The following is a 22271-nucleotide window of genomic DNA, read 5'->3' as shown; positions in this document are numbered from 1 at the left end:
TTCAATTTCCATCAAAATGCGTTTCCCAGGTAGGCCATAGTAGCATTTGTTTCACAGTCATGCAAAAATACTACCTGTACACCAAGACGCATTATCAATTGTGTTAGAATCTACGTCTCACCATAGAAGTTTTATCTAATGGTCTCACCAATCACAATCATAAATCGAAAACGAGTCTGCCTCATTAAAGCCGCCATTTTGCTTTGTAGCCGCACGCGTTTTTCATACAAGTTGGTCGTTGGAGTGCCTTTGACTATCTGAATGACGGCTGTCTCACATTTTCAGCAAAATCGATGCTGTTAAGTTGGTATGTGTAATTATTATACCACGTTTTATACTTCTGAGCTCAAGCTAGTAAATGTAACTATTTTCTAATCTCAAGCTCATTCGATGTCATGAGTATGATGAGAGCTTAGGACAGGTCATTTTACGGTGAACATCGAAGACTAAGTAGGTAATAAGAGTAAAACGAATTTATTAAATAACCAAGGCATTGATTTAAGTCTCCACAAAGCTGAACTAAGGAAAAAATTACTGAGTAAGTTTTATAGGCTTATTATATAATGAAGTAAGCCTCTCGAAGTTCTAGGTACATTGAATTATTATTCATTTAGTGCCTAATTCATCCAGTGAATATTTCAGATTTTGAATTTCCTTCAAATTTCCAATCTGTGTTATGCAACAGAATTTCAAGCATGATAGAGTCTGATAATTGTATCAAACAGTATAGTAAGAGCACTTATGAGACTCGATAGCTTTTTGGCATTTCATTTTCAACCTCCTTTTTCCATTGTCAAGCACTTCATATATGTTTATTTCGGTGCTATTGAATGTATGCATGTCCATCCTTAAAATTGTTAAAGATTTTGTCTGAACTGAAATATTGGGGACAGGAGGGGATGAATCTTATTCCCATACCTAGCTGGTGATTAGTGATTATATTAAGTGCAAGCATAGGGTTAAACAAGGAAAAAGGTTTGGAATATATATTAAATGTATTAAACCTATAGTATTTTATAACTGTGTATTCAAAACATTTTTTATCATTATAAATGCTAAAACTGTCCAAATTTTGAGAGAATTTGAAATACATTTGCCTCATTCATAGAATTATTTCTCTTTGCAGATATTAATCCTTGGAGTTAAAACCAATCTCTAAGCATCAGAAATACCTCACAAGGTATTTGCTCTAATTCAAAATGTCTTATCCTCCAAGACAGCCCATGGGCATGCCATCCATGCCACCTGGCATGATGCCACCAGGATATGGGTATGGCATGGGTAAGTACATTATATCAGTGTTTGCGCTGGGCAGTTTGTAAGTGGAGTCCTTGGGACCCCACTAGCATTGTAAAATGGGGTCCTTTAGAAAAAAATGGGGTCCTTCGGAAAAATAATTTTTTTTCTTATTTAATAATAAAAACTATCAATAAATTTTGTAAAATTGTAATCCTTTTTCTTCTCAACTCACCAGTAAGCACTAAGGTGCAACATGTTGTTCCCACAAAAATTGATGAAACAAATTTTTGACAGACACGACAAAACAAGTGCTTTGAAAACAGCTCTTGACATCTGAAACTCATAACACAACAGCTTTCATTTTTATAACTTGATTTCTTTATTTTATATTACCATCAACCTTAAAATGTGTATGGATAGGTGGTGCGTATCATAGACCAATTTCACAAACAATCCATGTGAAAAATAGTTCTTTAAAGTGTGATAACTTAAATTACTTTTTACGGTGCCTCAAAGCACGAAAATTCTGAAGCTTCAGGAGCTTCAGCCTTCTTGAAGACAGCAATATCTATACTCTCATCTGCAACTATTGATATAAAGTTAGCTGCCTCCATCCTCTCATTGAAATCTCTTCTTAAAACCATATCTGCAGATGTGATCATTTCCTCAACCTGTGAAATTTCAAAGTAGGACCAGTTCAAATTAAACCATTATGTTAAAAAAAAGAGAATCTAGTATTTGGATCAGTTGTCAGCAAGAAAAATCTGAATGACTGTTGACTGTGATATCTTATTTTTTAAATAAAGATAGTTGAAGTAGGCCTATATCAAGGACCCTGCAATAAAATTAAAATATCCTAATAGTAGTATATTTGAGCATTCTTCAAAAATGAACAATAATTTAAACTCGTCCTTAAAATGACCAGTACTAGGACATGTTTATCATTCGCAACAAACGGATTGCATAATAAAATTTAATTCAGAAATTGCTTTATCAAATTTTAACAGGACCGGCATCAATTTTATTTTTTTGTGGGATGCCATTTTGAATCGCTTCGAATGACGCGCTACTTTTTACTTTTATTTTTTTGTCTCTTTTTATATATGCATTGTTACAATACTTACAGTTTCATGGTGACGGTAGCGTGCAGACCCAATCCGCATACCTTTACTTTCCTGTAACTCCATTAATGAGTCAAACTTGCTTAAGGGCATATCTTCTTTGATTAGCCAATAGATGTTTCGCAGTTGTACGCTCAAATTATCACTTGTAGTTTTTTCAGCATTGGATAATGCTTTTTTAAATGCGGCGGCGGCAGTTCGCTGTTGTGCGCAATTCCTATGTTGTGAGAGGCCTCGTGCCGTGTGAGACTACTTCGCTGAAAATCACAGCAACCGCTTGTGAAACAGTTTTTAGAGTTGCCTGCACGGCAGACGGCACAAAACATTGTTTGGTTTTCATATATTAACCAGCTAAATTCATTACACCACGCCGGGATGAATGATCTACTCTTCTTCGGTGCACTTGGACCCGCCGCCATGACTATATAAACCACGAGTCGATCGACCTCGATTACGCGTAGAGGAGTTCACTAAAGCGAACCTAAAGCGAGTCTACTTTTGGAGTGACAAAATGAAACCATCGATGATTCGTCCCTAGTTTTATTGGTTCGTACTACCAGATCACTTTCAAACTCACAAGCCCAATTTGTCGAAATTCCTTTGTGTAATTTATTATGCATTCTTAAAAAAAAAAAAAAAAAACTTGCGTCCCCCGGGACGCACTGCCCTGCTGAAATTTGCGTCCGTTTATGAAACGATGCGTAAATTATATACTCGGACGGCGTAAACGCGAACACTGATTATATGATAAGGACTTTTTTCATTTGCTTTATGCCATGCTTTCCATTTGACTGCCAGGTGAAGTTGGGTAATAAATTCACAGTATCACATTGCATATTAATGTTTGAAATAAAGCTGACCTTGGTCCAGTCATTGCCAGCCAGGCCAGTTCAGTTTGATTCCCATAGAATATAAGGCTGCTTATATTACATCCAACTGTGACTGACTTGGGTAGTGTCATCAGGAAAAAGTCCACCAGAACTTGTGTGAAATGAAATGTTTTTTTTTTTCTGAATCGTTTTTGTGGGAAAAGCTGTGCTATGTAAATCAAGTATTATTTTAATTAACGCCAAATAACAATTTGATTCAAAGTGGGACCAAGAATTCTTATAAATAGCCCAGATAACCAGGGTAACTATAATAATGAGTAGAATTTTTTTTTTGACACGATATATAAAGAATATCAATTCCTTACTGTCACTATCATATTTGATCATCTGTAATACACGAAGAGACCAGTGAAAATTCTTTGATGAAAAGAAATTGCTATTTAATGTAAAAAAAAATTGCATGCATTTCTGTCAGTGAAGGGAACATTTGAAGACACTTATTCCAATACTGCTACAGTTGTGTTCTTTACCTTGCTCTCATTAGACTGGTCTCAGAAATGTTGTCAGATAAAGTGAAAAATTGGGTAAGAACAAAAAGAAGCATTGATTTCAAAATTATTGATCTGTTTTTCTTTCCAGGCATGATGCCTATGAATATGGGGATGATGGGGGTAAGCTCAGATTTTCCCCAGTTGAATTGCAGTAGAATTTCTATATATAATATTGAACTTTGCAAATAATTAATATGGATTAACAGCCAGCATAAACTATACCTTTCAGAAACCTGCATAAAGCTACACTAAAAAAAAGTATATTTTCATATGAGTGCAGTCTGTGGAATAGATGTATTTAGCATTTTGCTGATGAAAAATCAGATCTCTTAGAGTCCGGGTAAATGAGATTTGTCTTCTTCAGATGATGCGTCCTGGCATGCCCATGCCTCCCAACCCTGCAGCCAACCAAAACAACACGATGAAGCAGAATCAGAAAAAACTTGTGCCTCAGGAGATACCAAATGTAAGTAGTCCTAACCTCGCTTGTAAAATGTTTACCTTACCTGGGATTTTTGTACCACCTGCATGGAGCTGAAAGTAATTAAGATTTAACCCAGAGCCATTTAGTTACGTTGCTTCCAGTGGATATAAAAACATTACTGTCTCACCTTCTAAACCACAAGGACGCATTCCTCCATATGTTGAAGTTTGGTTACATTTTATCTGTATACGAACCTGCTTGACTTTTGGTTTATCAGTGCATCACCCTTGAAAAAGGGAAAGAGAAGCGACCAGTTGCACTTCATCTTAATTTTTTAAAGTGTAGGTAGAAGTAGAAATGACTAAATGTTACAGAAATCAGAACATGTTGTAAAGTGAAAACATGCACATGCCATTTTGTCCTATATTAGAGATATTGATGTTAGTTTAGGGATCCGTAAGTGACTGAAAAATATTAAAATGTTCATGAAACCATTAGCAGCAATTAAAACCTTTGCAGAATACTGGTCAAGAAGAGAAGCCACCGGTGACTACAGTATTTGTTGGTAATATCAGCGAGAGAGCTCCAGATGCCATGGTCAGACAGATGCTCTCTGTGAGTTCAAAAATTATGCTATCATTTGTGCTTAAAATATTAAAGATAAAAAATCAGAATTTATAATGGGTTGTTGCTTTATATGCCCCCAGCTGATTACAAAAGCTTTTGATGAGAGTCAAAGAAAAAAAAAAGTGTTGAAAGCTGGTTGCAATAAGTATATCCAAGCTGGAGGTGTTTTTCATAGGATATAATGCAACAAATCATATCTATATGATTTTTAAATCCGGAATAAATAATATTTGCATCCAAGAAGCAGGGACGTGTTGATGTTTGAGATGTGGATCCTGATTTGCACTCGTTTGGTTTATTTCAGAGGTGTGGCAATGTTATAAGCTGGAAGAGAGTTCAAGGAGCCTCAGGGAAATTACAAGGTAATATTTGTTCTATTTTCATGTGTAAGAAGCACAGTATGTTATTGGACTTATTTCAGCAGAGTTTTTGCTTATGTTTGTGGATTTTTTTTTTTTTTTTTTGCTCTGAAGTTATAGAAATAAAGATATTCAGAATGGTTTGTCTTTCCCAGTGCTCTGTGGATAATACTTTAAATGTACCAGAGTGACCACAGTGTGGCTAGTGGAAAAATTTTGTTTTTCATTTTTAAAATGATGACCTTGATGACAATGTTAATACCATTGAAGGATAAGTCATGTTAGTGGGATACTCTTTGAAACTGAATTTTATTCGTTAAAAAGTCAGTAGGTTAAATATTGTTATTTTAAAAAAATGTAATTATGAACTCAAGGATGATGTGCTCCATTTCTATATTGAAATTATTATTGGTAAATTGTTATTTTCAGCGTTTGGGTTTTGTGAATATGAATATCCAGAAGCCACTTTACGGTGTATAAGACTACTGAATGAATGGGCAATATGCGGCAAAAAATTAGTGGTAAGTTTTTGGGGTCTTGTGAATTTAACAACTGAGTAAAATTTGAATTATAGTAATAACTTTTTTCTCATGGAACCTCTAAAGAAAGATAATTTGATGTTCATTATACTGTTTTAGGTGAAAGTAGATGCTAAAACCAAAACATTACTGGAAGAATATAAAGAGAAGAAAAAGAATTCCAGCAAAGAGGAGAAGGAGGAGGGAGAAACGACAGACGATGTGGATGAATTTTCTCAGAGAGAAGACAGAGTTGCCAAGGCAGGCCTGGATGCCATTATGAGGGAGTATGCCAGGGAGTTGAACAAGGAACCAGAGCCCTCAGTTAAACCAGAAGAGAAAAAAGAAGACATAAAAAAGAAAGACCTGAAAGAGAAGGATAAGAAAAAAGCTGATCAGGTATGGGACATTGTCTCAGAGTAGGCAGTTTATCTCCCATCATGTCATTTTACAAGGGTGTCATTTTTTAGGTTTATTTAAAATCAAAACGAAGTTCAAAAAGAAAATATATCTTTTTCGTGTTGCCCTTATGAATTATTTTTTTCTGAGAGTGATTTTTTGATTCCATGGTTATTCTCATTTTTGAAAATAATTTGAATTTCAAATTTCAGGGGCTTGAAGATCTAGAAATGGAAGATGATAAAAAAGATCTCATCAACAAAGAAATAAACAAATTCCGCGACTTGCACAAGGTAGGACACAGATAAGAATTCATTCAAAGTTAACTATGATTTAATTCTGCTTCCTCTTCCAGTGCTCAACTTGTTGAAAAATTCATTCAAACACTGTATCCCAAACATGTACAGAAAACAAGTTCAGTACCAGCCATTATTCCAGTACCATTAAGAATCCCAAGGCATGTGAAACCCCTCTCATTTCATGAATTTTTGACAATTTTGTATATAATTCTTGAAATAAAAAGAACAGCCTTGCACAGACATAAGACACCTACCCACACTAACCTATATTCACATCATAACCATCCACATGACTGAGGATTAATGCCCATTATTTCATTACTCAAATTACAAACTAGATTCTGTGGGGAGAGTTATACAGGCCATGACTCCATATCACGAATTCCCCTGCCTCTCCTGACATATCTAAGTTAAATGTGGATCACTTTTGGTGAGTGTTTTTTCTTTCTTGATTCAAATAATGATAATATATTCACCGGGAGGCATTTGCTGACTGGCAGGTGAGTGGTCAGGAAATGTCATTTTGTCTTAATTGAGTAGTGCCTTAGTTGAGCCTTAGTTGAGTCCTGCCTTAGTTGTTGTTGGCCTCTGTAGTACACTGTAGTTGAAAGCGTCATGGAACCTGATGCTATGCTGCTGCTTTACACACAAAATTACATTTGTCGTTCCCAGATGTTCTTCACTATCAGTGAATATTTAAATACAAGTATTACACAACAAAGTTTACACCTGACTGCTAGTTCACCTCATATGAATGGGACATTCATAGTTGATTAGATTTGTATAGTTTATACGTAAAGGTGTTGTTTTTTTTGTTGTTCCAAAAGTTCCTTTAAGTTAGTGTCTTGTAGCTGGTATTTCTTGTGTTGTAAAAATTGCCTGCAGTTTGACAGTATCCTGTTTGAACCCTCAGGTTAGTAACCTCTACCTACAACATTTTTATCAGTCAGAATTAAATCTCATAGTGATGCAGCTGTTTTTCTGGAGGTGAGTGTCATTAACATTATCGGCTCAGTCAGAAGTCTTAACACAAAAATACCACCATTATTTTCAGCTTTCAACAGTGAGTGAAGTGTATCCTGTATTATGATATGCCAAACAATGAAAAATGTGTCTTTATTCCTATGCGAAAGTTTCTGTTGGCTTTTTTTTTCTTGGATCATCTAATGATTTGAGTATTTGAAATTTGGTTTAGGAAAATCTTAAAAAAAATATTGAGGTTGGTATGCAAGTCTGCCCTCACCAGGCTCAATATTCAGCCCTGCCTATTTAGTTCTTAATGATTTAGTTGATTATTTTCAAAATTTGGGTGTGGACATGGGAGGGAGGGTGGGATTTCCCCCCTAATCATTGTTTTAATCTTCAAAAGGTTTTAAGAGAAGCAGTTGGAAGAAAGGAGGAACACGGAAAGCAGATAGTTGGAAATTACCGCTTTTTTGCTGCCCGAGTAAGGTAGAAAGAACTGAGTATTGATGTTTGCCTGCACAATGGAGTGTGTTGGTCTTTTTCTTTCTTTTTTCTTGTGATATGGTGCAGTTTTCTAAAACTGCCATGTAAAGAGAGTGGATTTTATCACCCTTCACTGCAAAATTATATGAATTCCTGCATGTTGTAATAACAATGCAAGGGATTATATGAAATCAGATATAAATGGCAATTGAAGGAAAATGGATTTGTAGAAGAATGTTGACTAAAAAGGAAAGCTGTGAGTTTTCAGTAATTTTAAGGGTTCTTTTGCTATTTATTTAAGGATGAAGAAGACAAGTCTTCCACAAAGGATGAAGGAGATTATGATCGTGAAAGACGGCGGCGAGAGAGGGAAAGAGAACGAGAGCGGGCCAGAGAGAGGGACAAGAAGAGACGAGAGAGGGAGATGGAAGAAAGGGAGCGTGAAAGAGAAAAAGAGAGAACAATGTCCAGAAGAAGATCTAGGTCACGTTCCAACTCCAGATCAAGGGCAAGGTCATATGAAAGGTCTTACGAGAGGTCAAGGTCAAGAGAGCGTGGGTGAGAGTTCAGTTTAAAATTAAACTAAAAACTTATTTGAATAATTTATATTTAAAATTAAATGTTAGTCTTAAACATACTTTGTTATCACAATTTGACCTAAATCACCCACAGAGCTGTGCATTGCTGTGATATATTGTTTATAAGTTGATACAGCTAGTAAGATTTTAGAATGGTTTTTAAGATGTGTCCCTTGGATTTCAACTTGCAACTTTAGTTTGAAATGAGATAATTGGTGTACATGTGGTTTACAGTGGTGGAGATGAAGAAGTGGAGGACGAAGAGGAAGTTTATGAAAGAAGAAAATTAGAAAGGAAACTAAGAGAAAAGGAAATGGCATACCAAGAGGTATGACAACACACACAATAAAATAAAATAAATAGCTATCATGCTCAGTGTTTGCCTCTTAGGAAAATAAGTAGCTGGACTGAATATCTGCCGAGTGGAAAAACTTCTCAGCCCGTTCTGAAAGTTGTCAGCCCCGGGCAGATGGTCCAGCCTTTATTTCTAACACTGATCATGCTTTTTATATTCAAATGGTCAAATGTTAAAACGTAGATTAGCACTGAAAAAGTCTTTTAGAAAAGGTCTTTATATCAAGTGCAATGTATTTCTTTTGGAAACTTGTTTTTGTAAGAACTACATAATTGATTTTAATCAAATAATTCATTCTTGGTGAAACAGTCAGATCAAACACCCTCTTCTGCTTGTCTATTTTGTCTTTAACAATATGATGCAATTTTAGTCTTTAGCAGTATAAAATTTTAGTAGTCTAACATTTATATTAGTTGCTACCGCTCTAATGTAAAATGAATACATTTGCAGTGCAAGTAACCTGTAGTTTGCTTATATGTTAATATATATTCTTTACTTTCAGAGGTTAAAAAATTGGGAAGCCAGAGAGAGGAAAAAGGCCAGAGAATATGAGAAGGAAAAAGAAAAAGAGGAAGAAAGAAAAATAGAAGAGGTTATAATCTTTTTTACAATAAAACAATATTTGAATGCTGGTTTTGCAGGTCTCCTCATTTTATGCATGAAATTACATCTTATTATTACCTTTGAAATTTAAATACAAACTGTTATTATAAAAGTAGAAATGGGAAATATAAACACCTTAAGGCTTAAAGAGTTATTATCTTCACCTTCTACTTTATTAAATAGCAATATGGTTTCAGGTGAAAGAAGCAAGAAGACTTAAAGAATTTCTAGAAGATTATGATGATGAGCGAGATGATCCCAAATATTACAGGTTTGTGTTTTGTAACTAAAAATGTATTTATTCTTGTAATTGTAACATATCATGTTGAAGGTCAATATTAAAATGTGTAATAAGCTAAAGAGAAGTCAAGCCTGTTTTACGTGTATATTAAATTTTATTTAAAAAAAAATTATCAAGACTGACAGTGCAATCTATTACTTATGTTTTAAGGCATTACTGCACACACACAAAAAAGAAACAAAATCAAAATTGTATTTCTCGGGCCTATTTAATTATGTGTTACCTGACACAGAGTAAAAACAAAAAGGTGGTGCTATTATTTATTACATGTTACAGTGTCAAAATAAAAAGATGGTATTCTTTGTATTTCTGTTTTTACAGAGGCAGTGCCTTACAGAGGAGGTTAAAAGATGGTATTTAGTTTATTTCTGTTTCTACAGAGGCAGTGCCTTACAGAGGAGGTTAAAAGATGATATTTTTTGTATTTCTGTTTCTAGAGGCAGTGCCTTACAGAGGAGGTTAAAAGAGAGGGAGAAGGAGATGGAAGCCGATGCCAGGGACAGGCAGCGAGAGAAAGAGGAGTTAGAAGAAATAAGGAAAAAACTTTTAGAAGAAGGCCATCCCAACCCTGAGGAAGAGTTAGCAAAGGTAAATCTTCAGTAATTTGTTAAATGTGGAAGTACTGTTTGACCACAGTGCCAGAAATGTTGTTGAAAAATTGGTATCTTTTATGACACCAATGTTATTTTGTATTCAGCCATGTTAAAGACGGACTGGCTGAAAAGTGCAAAGTTTCTCTTCGGTAAACATTACTTCATTTTGAAAAAATGGGATTTAATTGATTTATTTACATATTTATTTATTTAATGATTTTTTTCGCCAGTTGGAGAGGGAGAGTGTAGAGCACCTGCGCCCACCCCCCGCCCCTGTAGCCCCAGTCAAAGTGGAGCCTGAACCGGAGCCTGAACCAGAGCCAGTCAAATATGTTCAGCCCCCCAAACTGCCTCCCACCTTCAAACCTGTGGAAATTGCCACCTCTGCAGCCTCAAGTCAGAGCAGTCCTGCATATTCAGATGGATATACTGTGAGTGTGACATGGTTCACAGTTGTTAAAGATAGAAGTTGATAAAACCTGTTCAATGTTGCAGTCATACCTTTTAGATTTTCAGCACACTGGTCATCAAATTATTATATTATTACAAGATACCAGTCCAAATTGAAATTAACCAGTTTGATGATGAAATCTATATATAATTGATTATTTATCTCAACAAAGGCTTAAATTTTTTTAATATTCAAGTCACTTTGAAAATTTAACTTAAACACCAGTCCACTGTCAAATTTAGCTGCCTCGGGCAGGTGGCTTTCGTCATTGACTAAATATGATCAGGTTTTGCTTTGTATTCAGTAATGATTAAGAAACATTTTCTATTTTTATCAGAATACTGGTCTTCCCGAGAGTGCCCATGAAGACAGCCCGTCCGTTCCCTTCATAGGGCCAGCCCCTAAGGAAGAGAGCAGCAGGATTGGGTTTACTGGGCTCAAACTAGGTATAGAGGAGCAGGTCTTTAATTGTCAAGTTTGAATTAAAGAGTACAATTAGATTCAGTGAGATTAGAATAGGAGGCTGTAGATATATTTAGTTGTTTTGTCATTAGATATTCTCTAAAGCACTTAACGTTGGTTTATAAGTTAACTGGTTTTAACAGTTCTCAGAATTTTGAGCTTCTTTCTGAGCTTTATTGAGAGTGTCAGTTATTGATCTACTTTAAAGAAATAAAAGAAAAGTTAGGTAGCTCTAGCTGCACGATTATGAGGTTTTTTCATGAAAAATAAATTGTCAGCAGCAGTTAATCTGTTGAGCCAGCCGATCCACTGTTTGGCTTTAAAATAAGTCTAAAATCAGTATTTTACAAAAAATATCCATTTTTTAATAATAATAATAATAATAGTTTACATAACCATCCTTATTCCCCCCAGGTGCAGATAGCTCCCCAGATAGTGTCCAAGCCAAGAGGAAAAAATTGACTGTAGGAGACGTCTTCAACCAAGAGGACGATGAAGACTCTATGGGTGGAGCTAAGAGGAGAAAATTAGTTCCATTGGATTACTCCGAGGATGAAAAGGCAGCAGTAGGAGGAGGTGGGTCAAAAGGAGATAAAGTTTTAATTTGAGCAAGTTTTAGCTTGTTTTAGGTGCTTTTTGATTGATGACCTTTGATTTTATATGTATGCATTTTGCAAGTACAGTTTTTTTCAGTCTTTGACAGACAACTGTCATATAGTTGTGAGTCTATGGTAATCATTAATTTATTTTGAACTTTTAGACAAGCCAGCTACTATAGAAGAAAAGAGAAAAAATATCAAAAATTTGATAGACAGGATTCCCACAGGGAAGGAGGAGCTGTTTGCCTTCACGCTAGATTGGAATATGGTGGATAAGGTAGGATTTTCTTTTCAGTATGCTTCTGAAACTAACATTTGTGATTTCATCTTTTTCTAAACCCAATAAGTTAACAGATGATTCAGTTGTTATTTTACAACATTGAATGTAATATAAAAAAAAAAAATAAATTAAAAAAAAATGGATAAATATGCCCTTTGACGATTTTCTATAAGGAAAAAGATTTGTTTACTGATGAAGTATTGTTTACTGAAGAAATATTGTTTCTTACAGATTAGTCAACGAATAAATAAAAAAAAATAAATCAATAGAAGGTATTTTTGAAGATTGCTGTCTAATCTTTTACAACTGAAGACGTTTTACCATTTGTGGGCCGTTCTACAAAAGAGTTTGTCATATTAGTGACCTTGCTTTTATTATGGTCAAAACTTAATCTTTTTTTGCTAGTTGGTGCTTAGATTGATTTGGCTCGCTTAATTACAGGTCCTGATGGAGAAACGCATCAAACCATGGGTGAATAAAAAGATCATAGAATATATTGGAGAGGAAGAGCCAACCCTGACAGAGTTCATTTGCCAAAAGGTCATGTCACATAGTCAACCCAGCAGTATACTAGGAGATGTTGCTATGGTGAGTTTGTCCATCTTGTGCTCAAATCATTTGAAGAATTTTATGGGCTTCAGTTTTTTTTATGGTGGGTGGAAAAGTTCATATTTTACTTCGAAGTCGTGAAATAAGAACATTGTGGATAAAGAGAATTCATTCATGGTAGATTTGATTTACTGACTTAGATCAATGGTTCATTCATTCCTCTTATAACATTCTTTTAGGTAGAAATGAAATATTCTTTTATGTTTAATTGATATTTATGGTGGATAGGAATATTAATCTTTTATGAAAAGTAATACTAAATGGGAGATTTATGAGGAGTTTTGCTTTTAGTTTGATGTTATGAATTATCAGTTAAACAACTTGGACCTTTGATTAAGTTTATTCGTTTATTATCACCATAGTTTATGATGATATTCTTAGTAGGCTGACCAAATATGTTTGAAGTCTAAAGCACAAAACACAACAGAAATTGATTTTTTTACTGCCATAAAATGGAAGATTTTAGAATTTTCATTGAAATGTGTAGGTAGGTGCATTCAGTTGAAGCTGAGTTATATTTACTCACATTCTGAATATTTGAATTCCAGGTTCTTGATGAAGAGGCTGAAGTATTTGTGGTCAAGATGTGGAGACTATTAATCTATGAGACTGAGGCTAAGAAAGCAGGACTTGTAAAATGACCAGGAAGAAAAAGAACATTCAGTCATTTAATCAGATCTAAAAAAATATACAGATCATCTTAAACTACAGGCATTGCTCCATTGGGAATGAATTTTAGAATGGAATGAATAAGAATTTCTAAGAGTGAAATTCAAGTGTAAAGACGTGCTGAAAATTCCCTGTATTTTCTGGTGGTGCTTTCGTTTCATCACAGTGGGAAGTACGCCTTCATACAGAGGTTATTTGCCAGTTGAAAGTCCATGACCAAAGTATGACTCGGATTGTCTATGACAGTGACTACAAACAGAAGGGTCAAAGATTTTGCAAACTAATTAGTTTGCTAAACAAAAAATCAATTTCATAACACTGTTGTCCAGGTCTTACTAAAGTCAATATGCTGTTTGAGTCACTTTTGAAATTCCCTCCTTTCAAAGCACAGTGTGCTATTGATAATTTTTTTTGTTATTTAGAGGATTGTTGTACTTGGATTTATTTGTTCAATTCTCATTTTCAGACCTCGTTTTCACATGTAAATTCCCCTTTGTGAATTCAGAATGTTCTTTTGTTCAGTGGAGAGTTGAGCTGAAAGCTAAACATGTTCACTGGCACAAAATTGGTTATGAGAAAACATCACTTAGTAATTTTAAAGGCTATCTCATTCAGAACAACTGAATTCATCTTGAAAAGAATTGGACAAGCAAAATGGCAAAAACATGACAAAATGGACTCTGTGAATGAAACTGAGTCTTTATTTTAATCATTCCACTCGGAGAGTTTCGTTAACCTGGGTGCCTGTGATAACGAGCTTGCAGTTTGACTACAAAAAGTGGTTATTTGAAATCTAGCTGTAACCCAAGCACGGAGTTTGGCTATGAAATAGCCATCTCTTCTGATGCAGTGTACAATACCAAACAGAATAAAAAAAGGTTTATTTTACATGAAATAGTCTTTATTGCAATTTTTCTTTGTCTTACATTGCATCTGGATGGATTGAGGTTAAGTACACAAGTGCCATTAATTATCACAAAAACATGTGCATTGTCAGTTACTTGGTCATGGTCGCAGCATTTACAACCTGAGATCAGTTGAGAAAAGAGTTGGTTTACCAACTGCTTAATGTAGTATTATAAACTTCAATATAGCATTTTAAAATATAAAAAATAAATTGCAGTAGGCTGCTTTGTTCTCTCTTGACATGAAGACGTGAAGTGAAGGTCTTCAGATGCCACACAAAAAAAAAAAACGTTACCCTGTACTGGTTTGGCTTGAATTTTTCGTAATAAGTAGAAGCACCTTTATAGCTTTAAAATTACATTGAGTATAAAATATAATTGATGATATTTTACTTATGCAGTTTAATGAGCATTTTATAATGTTTCCTCTCAAAATAAAAACCCAGGCTGTAAGTGACTAGCTGGTTCTACTTAACTGACAACAAAAACGGGGATTCTTGCTATCTTAATCCTCTTGTCCCAAAACTTTCTATGAAAAAAAGCCAATTTAATTTTGGTACATCCTTCATACTCCTATTTTCATTTGTAAATCTCCTTAGTCTCTCAAAGCCAACATCAACTTTGATTTCTTAATGAATCTCAGAGAGAAACTGTAAATAACGAAAAATCAAAATTCTATAAATAGCAATACTTTGTTTCCAGCACAATATCACTGTCATCAATCCACCGATCCCTCTTCCAATAAATAAATTGGCAAAAGCCTGAAAAAAGTGTAAATTTTAAACCATCAATTCACCTCTCTCACTCAGGCAATAATCTCAAGTCTTTCAAGCTCCTCTGCAAACATTTTCAAATTTGACCTCTCTAGTGCTTTGCAGAATTTCCCCGCGGTTGCCATTTGGCCGTTTAGTCTTTGCCAGTGAACAATAGCCTGGTGCGTTTGTTCACGACTGTTGTTCTGGTGGTCACTTTTTATGACATCCAACTGTGCATCAGTGAGTCCGAGATTTCTGGCTAGAGTGGGCAGGTCTTGAGGGGACAGCTGGTTTTCAATATAATTCACCTGTGCCTGGGATAGCCTCATCTCAAGGTATTTGGAGAGCTCATGTCCAGTCTGACTCTGAAAGATTGAAAAATGGGAAATTTACAAATAAATACATTTACTTTTTCTACTTTTTTTTTATTTTTTCAAACTGACAAACCATAGAAATGTATGAAATTGTAATCTTTGTATTATGTAACTTATAAATGACTACACAAGTCAAATTACTTGTAGCAATGTTCAGTATGCATTAAAAGGTGTGTGTACGTTGGGGGGGGGGGGGGGGAGGGGAGCTAATATTAAATTTTATGAAAAAGAAAAGCACATGTTGAACTTAATACCACCATCTTTTATGACAGCAGCTAATAAAATTCTTTCAACTTAAATTCCTTACACTGAAACATTTTACCTGACTATTGACAATGTTGATGTCTATTATTTTGTCACTTGGCACATTAGACAGTAAATGTCATTTCTTTATAATCTCAATTCAAATTCAGAATGACCTTAAGTCCAGGCTTCTAAGGCCAGCAAGCCACAACTATTTAGGTTACATGTGTTACTAAGGTGTTAACATTGCCACAGGTATCACAAGCTGTGCTATGATGAAGGTTCTTTCACCTGTCACTTGTTAAAAAATGTCACCAACAACGGGCTCTTTAGTTTATGACCTCAATCAGGGGCTGGCTTTGAGCACTGCCAACTCGTTGAGAACAACTTAATAGCCATTAAGAATGATTAAGACTTCTTAACATGAGTTGTCCTTATAAACTGGAAATTATGCCAATTTCAGGTCAAATGATTAGCATAACTGGATGTAATTAAGATGAGGACACATTTAGTTAGGACATCAATGGAGGAAATAATTTGTCTGAATTATGTTGGCCAAATGGTTAACTATCGAGTTTCAATAACCATTACCAGTAAAGCTTATTATACACCAACTTATATCATTTTTACAAAAAAAAAAAAAAAAAAAAAAAAAAACTGAGGTAAACAGATCAGAATTAAAGGAGCCCTAGTATAAGTGAGTCCTAACATTTCAGCAATTAATCACAAAAAGACATCATGAAAACTGCTGTTAAATTTTGAATTGATAACTATACCAAAGCTAATTAAGATATTTTATATTCACTTTCACCTGAAAGTAAGCAGTAATCCAGGTTTGCTACCAGTAGTTCAGTGCAGTCTCCAATAACAAAAAAATTAAATGATTGGTTGAAAAAAAGCTCACCTCGGATGTAAAGCTGAAGTTATGTGTGAGGAGTTCCACAGGGACCATCTCTGATCTTTTTCTCCTCAGTTGTGCCACTTGGAACGTTGCCTCAATGCCTGGCTGGCAGTTGACCTTGGAAAGGCAGCGAAAGTTCACGGAAGGTGGAGTACCGCAGCAGTGATAAGTCAGCTCTACTGGGATTACCTGAAGGATATTGAATTAAATGATACTTAATGGATTCAAAGTTTCAGTTTTTATCAAATTTTACCAGAGGAATTGCACATGTCATTATGTTATTGATTTATCTATTACTAATACCACATTCCAATTTCATGTTTCTGAAATACATTCTTTGGATCCTTGTCTCTTTTCACAACATTTTGTGCTTGTAAACATGTTTTTTAACCACGTAATACATTCCAGAATTTTTTTTCACAATCCCATTAAAACTTAAAAACAAGCTGAGTAGTAACTCATTTGAACAGAAATATCAAGCTGACTGGAAAAACCATTACCCACAGTAATAGATGCTTAGGGTCAAAGAAAAACTTTTGTTCTCTCTGTATCAAAACATTTTAAATTCTTTCCAACATAAATACCCCCAAGTTCTCAAACCCACGTATAACAAAATTAATTACTCTCCAACAAAGCATAGCATTATTCTATCAGACATGTAATCTTATACCTCAGACCTCAGACTAGGAAATGGCAAGTTTTCCTGGTTGAACAACCCCCTCTGAGCCAATAGGAAGCCAGTGTTTGTTTAATTTATGATGGCGCATTAAAACTTTCCTTAAAGATTAATGGGCAAGAAAATGGGAAAATAACACACGGTCACAGCCTACCATTGTTCAAAACCTTTCCATTTTCTTGAAAAATAAAATTATTTTGCAATGCAGAAAAATTGAAAAAAAAAAAAAAAAACAGAACAAACACTCAATCCTTGTTGAAAAAAATAGCATAAATACTAAAAATACAAGTTACATTTCTTTTATATTCACCTTTGTTACTTCATCTTGATGATGCAATTTCCAAGGCCACTGCTGATCATCTGCACTGATCAATTTTATTTCCCAGTTCTTGGAATTACGCATAACCAGTGGCTGATACTGGGTGCGCTGGCGGCCTCCTAGGGGGCCCTCTAACTCCAAAATTCTCTGTAAAATTAAAGAACTTATTTGAAACAGGGTCTATTCACAGCACACTTTTTAATCAAAACATATTTGTTAATCAAATGGTGTATTTTTTTTTTCATTTGCTTTTCGACAAGGTGGGGGGAAGGGTAGGTAAATAAAAAAACACGGATACATGTACATCAAATTACTAAGGTCATCAAAACAACTACTGATACCGTGCCGCTGAAATGTTTACAAAGTTGACATGGACATAAAAAATCAATTAATCTACATACAGGCCACGAAAATGATGGGATAATTGTACACAGACTATTGATTTGTGAGATAGAGAGCTTTCAGCTGGTAAACATGTTTGTGTGGCTCTACAGTCAATTGTCCACTGTTGTCATGAGAGATTAATATGAGGATGACAATATTTTTACAGGTGTGGCAGGTATTGTGTCCAATAATAAGAACCATTCAGTCAGCCTACACACAATATGCTTTATGAACATCATTATAATAAATCTGTGTGCAAGAGGATTGTATTGATAAAAAAAGGGAAAAAAATCTTACATCATAATACAAAAGTTACACCCAGTCTTGGTAATAATATAACATATCCCTGATTACAAATATGTAACCTTTTTTGATTTGCCATAAATTTGATCAGTTTATCAGTTAAAAAAAGGGTTTTATGTCTAAATTTTAGCTATAAAACAAAAAAATTATTAAAGAATTACCTTCTGGGCATCCACAAAGTCATCACAAATGTAGGTTCTAAAATTCACTTGTTGATGTCCCTGGAAATCTTGGTAGTTGCCAAATGCCACAGCAGAGAGCCGGAGTTTCTTGTTCTTGCCACAGCCTGAGCAGGTGTATGTTGTAAAGTGTGTGGTGCTTATCCTGACATAACGATCATCGAAAGAGTACGAAATGGCTTGTTTCTTGTTGTTTATTTTCTGAGCTGGTATATCATGCCACGCCATTATACTTCCTACTGGAGACTGGCTGTACTGGACACACATAGACCACTGGTCGTCATGTAGATATGCCCGGTGCGGCAGGACCACTGTGACTGGCTTGAGGAAACTATTGAGACCTGGAGCTAGACACTCCACGACAGGAGTCAGCTGGACTTCATCATCACCAAGGACGAGATTGAAAGGCCATGGGTTGAGTGACACGTTTACATGGATGGCCTGGACCCTGCCTGCAGGAACAGCCCCAGGAGGAATGTGGATGGACACCTCAGATTCTGGGCTCTGAATAATCCCACCTTCACTGGTCACCATTCCAGAAAACTGGACCACGAAAATTGACTCTGTCCCCATGTATGTTGACCTTGGTCCCTGAATGTCTGTGGCCTCCAGTGGGGGATTGGTGGTAAAGATTTTGTCCCCTTTGGTAAAATCCTTTGTCTGGTTGTAAATATTCTTGCTGAGTTGCATCTGCAGGGTGTTTTCTGGAATTGCGTGCAAGGCCTGGGTCACATCCTTACACTCACTGCGGCCATATTTCTCTGTGAAGATAGACTGCAAATCCGCATCTCGGAGATCATTGGGGATGTGGTTTGGTGCTTCTACAAAATAACGTTCACTCCACTTATTCTTCTTTCTTCTGTACATCAAGAAAGCTGCCAGGCACATGAGGAGAACCCCAAGGGCAAATCCTGAGACCGCCAGGGTCACTGTCCACTCTGACAGGTTCAGGCCAGTGCCCAGTATATTATGGACTTCTTTGGTGGCTAACTTGACTCCCTCACTGGCCATGTTAACAGTCTGATTAACTACAGAACTCTGAGTGCCCGATCCAGTTAGGTTGTCTTCATTTATACTACTCTGGCTACTTACGGGAGGGTCATTGTTCTCCTTAATGCCATCCTCCATTGTTAAGGCGCTGTTAACTCCGTCAGATGTAGAGGACGCAGTGAAGCCAATTATCTGACCACCTGTCGTACCCAGGTGAGCGGGCTTTGATGTCGTTGTAAGGGGGGCTTTGTTTTCTGTACCTGTGGCTTCGCTGCTAACATCTGCTGTTCCCGTCGCACTGATTGCCTCGGGCCGACTAGACGGGGTGATGTTATTATTTTCAACCCCACTTAAAGAACTACCCGTGGTTGAAATGGCTTCTGGTGTATTCAGTGACGAAGAAAAATTAAGAAGGCGAGGGTCTGCTGCTCTCTCAGTTACAACTGGGTAAATTTGTGTTTGATCTGGGAGTACGAGACCCAGGCTGCCAAATACGCTAAATATTGAAGGTTTCCCTCCACTTACTTGAGATACCAGAAATACCTAAAAGAGAGACACCGATATTGTATATTTGCCTTAGACTACACACGCAAATATTTTCCCAGTATTACTAAAATGTTTCAATTAGGAAAATTTATATTAATGAAATTTCTCAAGTTAAATCGGGTGGAGTCTAGATGACAAGTCTAAATCAACTACTGACTCACGGCGTAAGTCACGACGCTGAACAAAAAAAAAAGAGTATTATACTTAAATTATTCAAATACTGTTCATGAAAACGTACAACTCACCACAAGAATCGATTGACAAGAAACACATTTCATCTCTAGTCTTTCCCACTTGTAGAATTTAAACAAATCTAAATCATGTACGTCTTCTCTTTGTTGCTTGTGAAAAGTAAATGCGTCTACAGCGGCGAGTTTTCCTGTTAGTCTAAAAATACCTCGTGACCCGTATATTTCCTCTTTGACACTTTGACGTCATCAAGACCTAATGATAATTTTTTGAACTAGAAAATTTCCCCACAACATATAAAATCATGATGACAACGTGGATTTTCCACGAATGATGTATTCAAGTAATGATTTCGCAAAAATAACCTTATTTTAGATGGTATTATCAAATGAAATAAAGCATGTATCAGAAAAAAAAACTTTTGTAGGTCGCGTGTTCTGCTGTGACATTCCGGAAGCCATTAACTTGACCCTTGACGTTAGAGGATGACGTCAAAATAAATATGGGTTTCTGACCGAGAAAGCGTGATATGGTAGTTTAGTACGATATATGGACAACTCAGAACTATTAACAGGGAGAAATCACTAATCCGTACTTCTAATGAAAATCAAACCAAAGAGATAGGAATTATTAGTAGCGTTCTATCACTACGAAAACGATGAAACTTCAGAAAACTTATCAGCGTGGGCTCGCCGCAAACTGAATCTTGGGTTTTCCCATATTTTGTTTTTCCTTCTTCCCGGTGCATAAATAAAAAAATATTGATACATAATAAATATAAATTTACATTTGTTTGTCCTAAAATTGCCAAACTTAACTTTCAATTTGCTTTGAGGGGTTTTTTAAATAAAGCTAAGAGTGCGCGTCTAGATAGAATTTTTGCATATTACGACAATGAATAACTTGAATGTGTTTATGATAATTATTTTTATCATTACTTTTTTTCATTGATATATTTCATGTGGGATTGAAATATTAGCTGGCCTCTGGTAAATATTGTTTTTAGTCGCGTATTTGACCGTTTGATTACCAGATCGCGAGAAGCCAATCCTTGTGACATGATTGTGACGTGATTGTGATAACATCTATCATCGCCCGCTCACACACAATGGTCAGAGCGCTGTATAGGGATAACTAGCACTGTTGTCTGATCAATATTACAGGTGTCGGTGTGCAGTTTGATGTAAAAAGTGCGTAGATGCAGTGATACGTGATGATAATTGGTAGTACTGACATTTTAGCCTACAATTACTGTCTTTGGCTGAGTTCAATATGAGGCGCAAAACAAAGGAAAAATCTATCATGATCTATGTATCTAGAAAAATGACCAGCACAATTTAATAGTCTATCGTTTGTTGTACGCAACGACGTAAAAAATAAAATATATAATAGTTAATATATATTATATTATATTATATTATATTATATTATATTATATTATATTATATTAATGCCATTTCTGAGTTAGGTTCTCGTGACAAAAATCATTTTATTGGAATTTAAAATTATTTTTACTTTTTAGATAAAGCTTCCGGTTGCTGACACCTAGCGTCATTTTTTGACAACACATAACAGTGATAGTTAGCAAGGGGTATCAATTTTTTTTTCTTTTTTTTAAAATCATTTTTTATGTTTAAAAGTTATTTGTGATGCAATATATATATTTTAATCTACTCCCAAATACATTACAGAACAAACTCGGATAGTGAATTATAATTTTGAGTTCACAACTCACACTTGAAAGAAAAAATTGAAAATTTTAAGTTTTATTTCAGGTATTTTACATGTGTAAATAAAACGTTCTTAAGATATTAAAAAATATAATTGAAAAGGTACTTCATGGTTGCCAAAATACAGAAAAAAAGCATTTGTAAAGCTTGATTCACATTCTTTCCTTTAAATTCAAAACCTGGATACGATAAGACAATCTTTTAAGAATTAGCTCCAATTTAGCATATATCAAGGTCCTGAGGTCACATTATACTACACATGTTTTGAGCCTGCGTCTCTACGTCTTCTTCGGCAGTTTGGTTCCCTGGGTTTGAATCCTGATGGTGGGCGTGTCCATGAAGGTTGCCATGGTGACGATGTGGACCGTGTTCCAAAGTCTGTCTCTGTTTACAGTGAGAGTGATGTCTACCTCTGCAGGGGCAGCGACGATGTCTGGGATGATGGCGAGGTGTTGGCGTCT

At 35.5% G+C, this 22271-nt stretch overlaps 2 protein-coding genes and 1 long non-coding RNA gene across 5 annotated transcripts; 1 reads left to right on the top strand and 2 right to left on the bottom strand.

The window, feature by feature from the left end:
* Window positions 1-149: 149 nt before the first annotated feature.
* Window positions 150-14211, top strand: LOC106166143 (RNA-binding protein 25). 2 transcript variants are annotated; one of them, XM_013544598.2, is made up of 20 exons: window positions 150-307; window positions 1127-1281; window positions 3830-3861; window positions 4106-4207; window positions 4685-4780; window positions 5097-5154; window positions 5581-5672; window positions 5790-6068; window positions 6281-6361; window positions 8118-8374; window positions 8629-8722; window positions 9252-9341; window positions 9550-9623; window positions 10091-10241; window positions 10477-10677; window positions 11035-11143; window positions 11574-11735; window positions 11920-12035; window positions 12480-12626; window positions 13196-14211. In XM_013544598.2, the coding sequence occupies exons 2-20, from the start codon at window positions 1200-1202 to the stop codon at window positions 13286-13288; spliced, it is 2316 nt and encodes a 771-aa protein (XP_013400052.2). In that variant the 5' UTR covers window positions 150-307; window positions 1127-1199; the 3' UTR covers window positions 13289-14211. The 2 variants fall into 2 exon arrangements, with proteins under 2 accessions (XP_013400052.2, XP_086859484.1); XM_087003358.1 differs by lacking the exon at window positions 150-307 and adding an exon at window positions 433-454.
* Window positions 1300-3236, bottom strand: LOC147763330 (uncharacterized). 2 transcript variants are annotated; one of them, XR_015332697.1, is made up of 2 exons: window positions 2364-3236; window positions 1300-2074 (listed from the first exon to the last, which is right to left on the bottom strand). It is a non-coding gene; the product is annotated as an uncharacterized LOC147763330 (long non-coding RNA). The 2 variants fall into 2 exon arrangements; XR_015332696.1 differs by having other exon boundaries at window positions 1300-1910; window positions 2364-3214.
* Window positions 13996-20325, bottom strand: LOC106166144 (uncharacterized). Its single transcript, XM_013544601.2, has 5 exons — window positions 20137-20325; window positions 18338-19888; window positions 17481-17636; window positions 16498-16683; window positions 13996-15341 (listed from the first exon to the last, which is right to left on the bottom strand). The coding sequence occupies exons 1-5, from the start codon at window positions 20167-20169 to the stop codon at window positions 15027-15029; spliced, it is 2241 nt and encodes a 746-aa protein (XP_013400055.2). The 5' UTR covers window positions 20170-20325; the 3' UTR covers window positions 13996-15026.
* Window positions 20326-22271: the final 1946 nt, after the last annotated feature.

This window comes from Lingula anatina, chromosome 2 (assembly GCF_051362555.1).
Source record: "Lingula anatina isolate TDL-2025a chromosome 2, LinAna3.0, whole genome shotgun sequence".
NCBI lineage: Eukaryota > Metazoa > Brachiopoda > Lingulata > Lingulida > Lingulidae > Lingula > Lingula anatina.
This window is presented reverse-complemented; position numbering and strand designations above follow the sequence as displayed.

Bases quoted from the DNA above. Each gene is read 5' to 3' on its own strand.
- LOC106166143 (XM_013544598.2), top strand. From the start codon at position 1,200: ATGTCTTATCCTCCAAGACAGCCCATGGGCATGCCATCCATGCCACCT. The intron at 8,723-9,251 runs GTATGACAACAC...CTTTACTTTCAG, and splicing joins AGGAAATGGCATACCAAGAG to AGGTTAAAAAATTGGGAAGC. The intron at 12,036-12,479 runs GTAGGATTTTCT...GCTTAATTACAG, and splicing joins ATTGGAATATGGTGGATAAG to GTCCTGATGGAGAAACGCAT.
- LOC106166144 (XM_013544601.2), bottom strand. From the start codon at position 20,169: ATGAAATGTGTTTCTTGTCAATCGATTCTTGTG. The intron at 17,637-18,337 runs GTAATTCTTTAA...TTAATTTTACAG, and splicing joins ACTTTGTGGATGCCCAGAAG to AGAATTTTGGAGTTAGAGGG. The intron at 16,684-17,480 runs GTGAATATAAAA...AATATCCTTCAG, and splicing joins ATCAAGATGAAGTAACAAAG to GTAATCCCAGTAGAGCTGAC.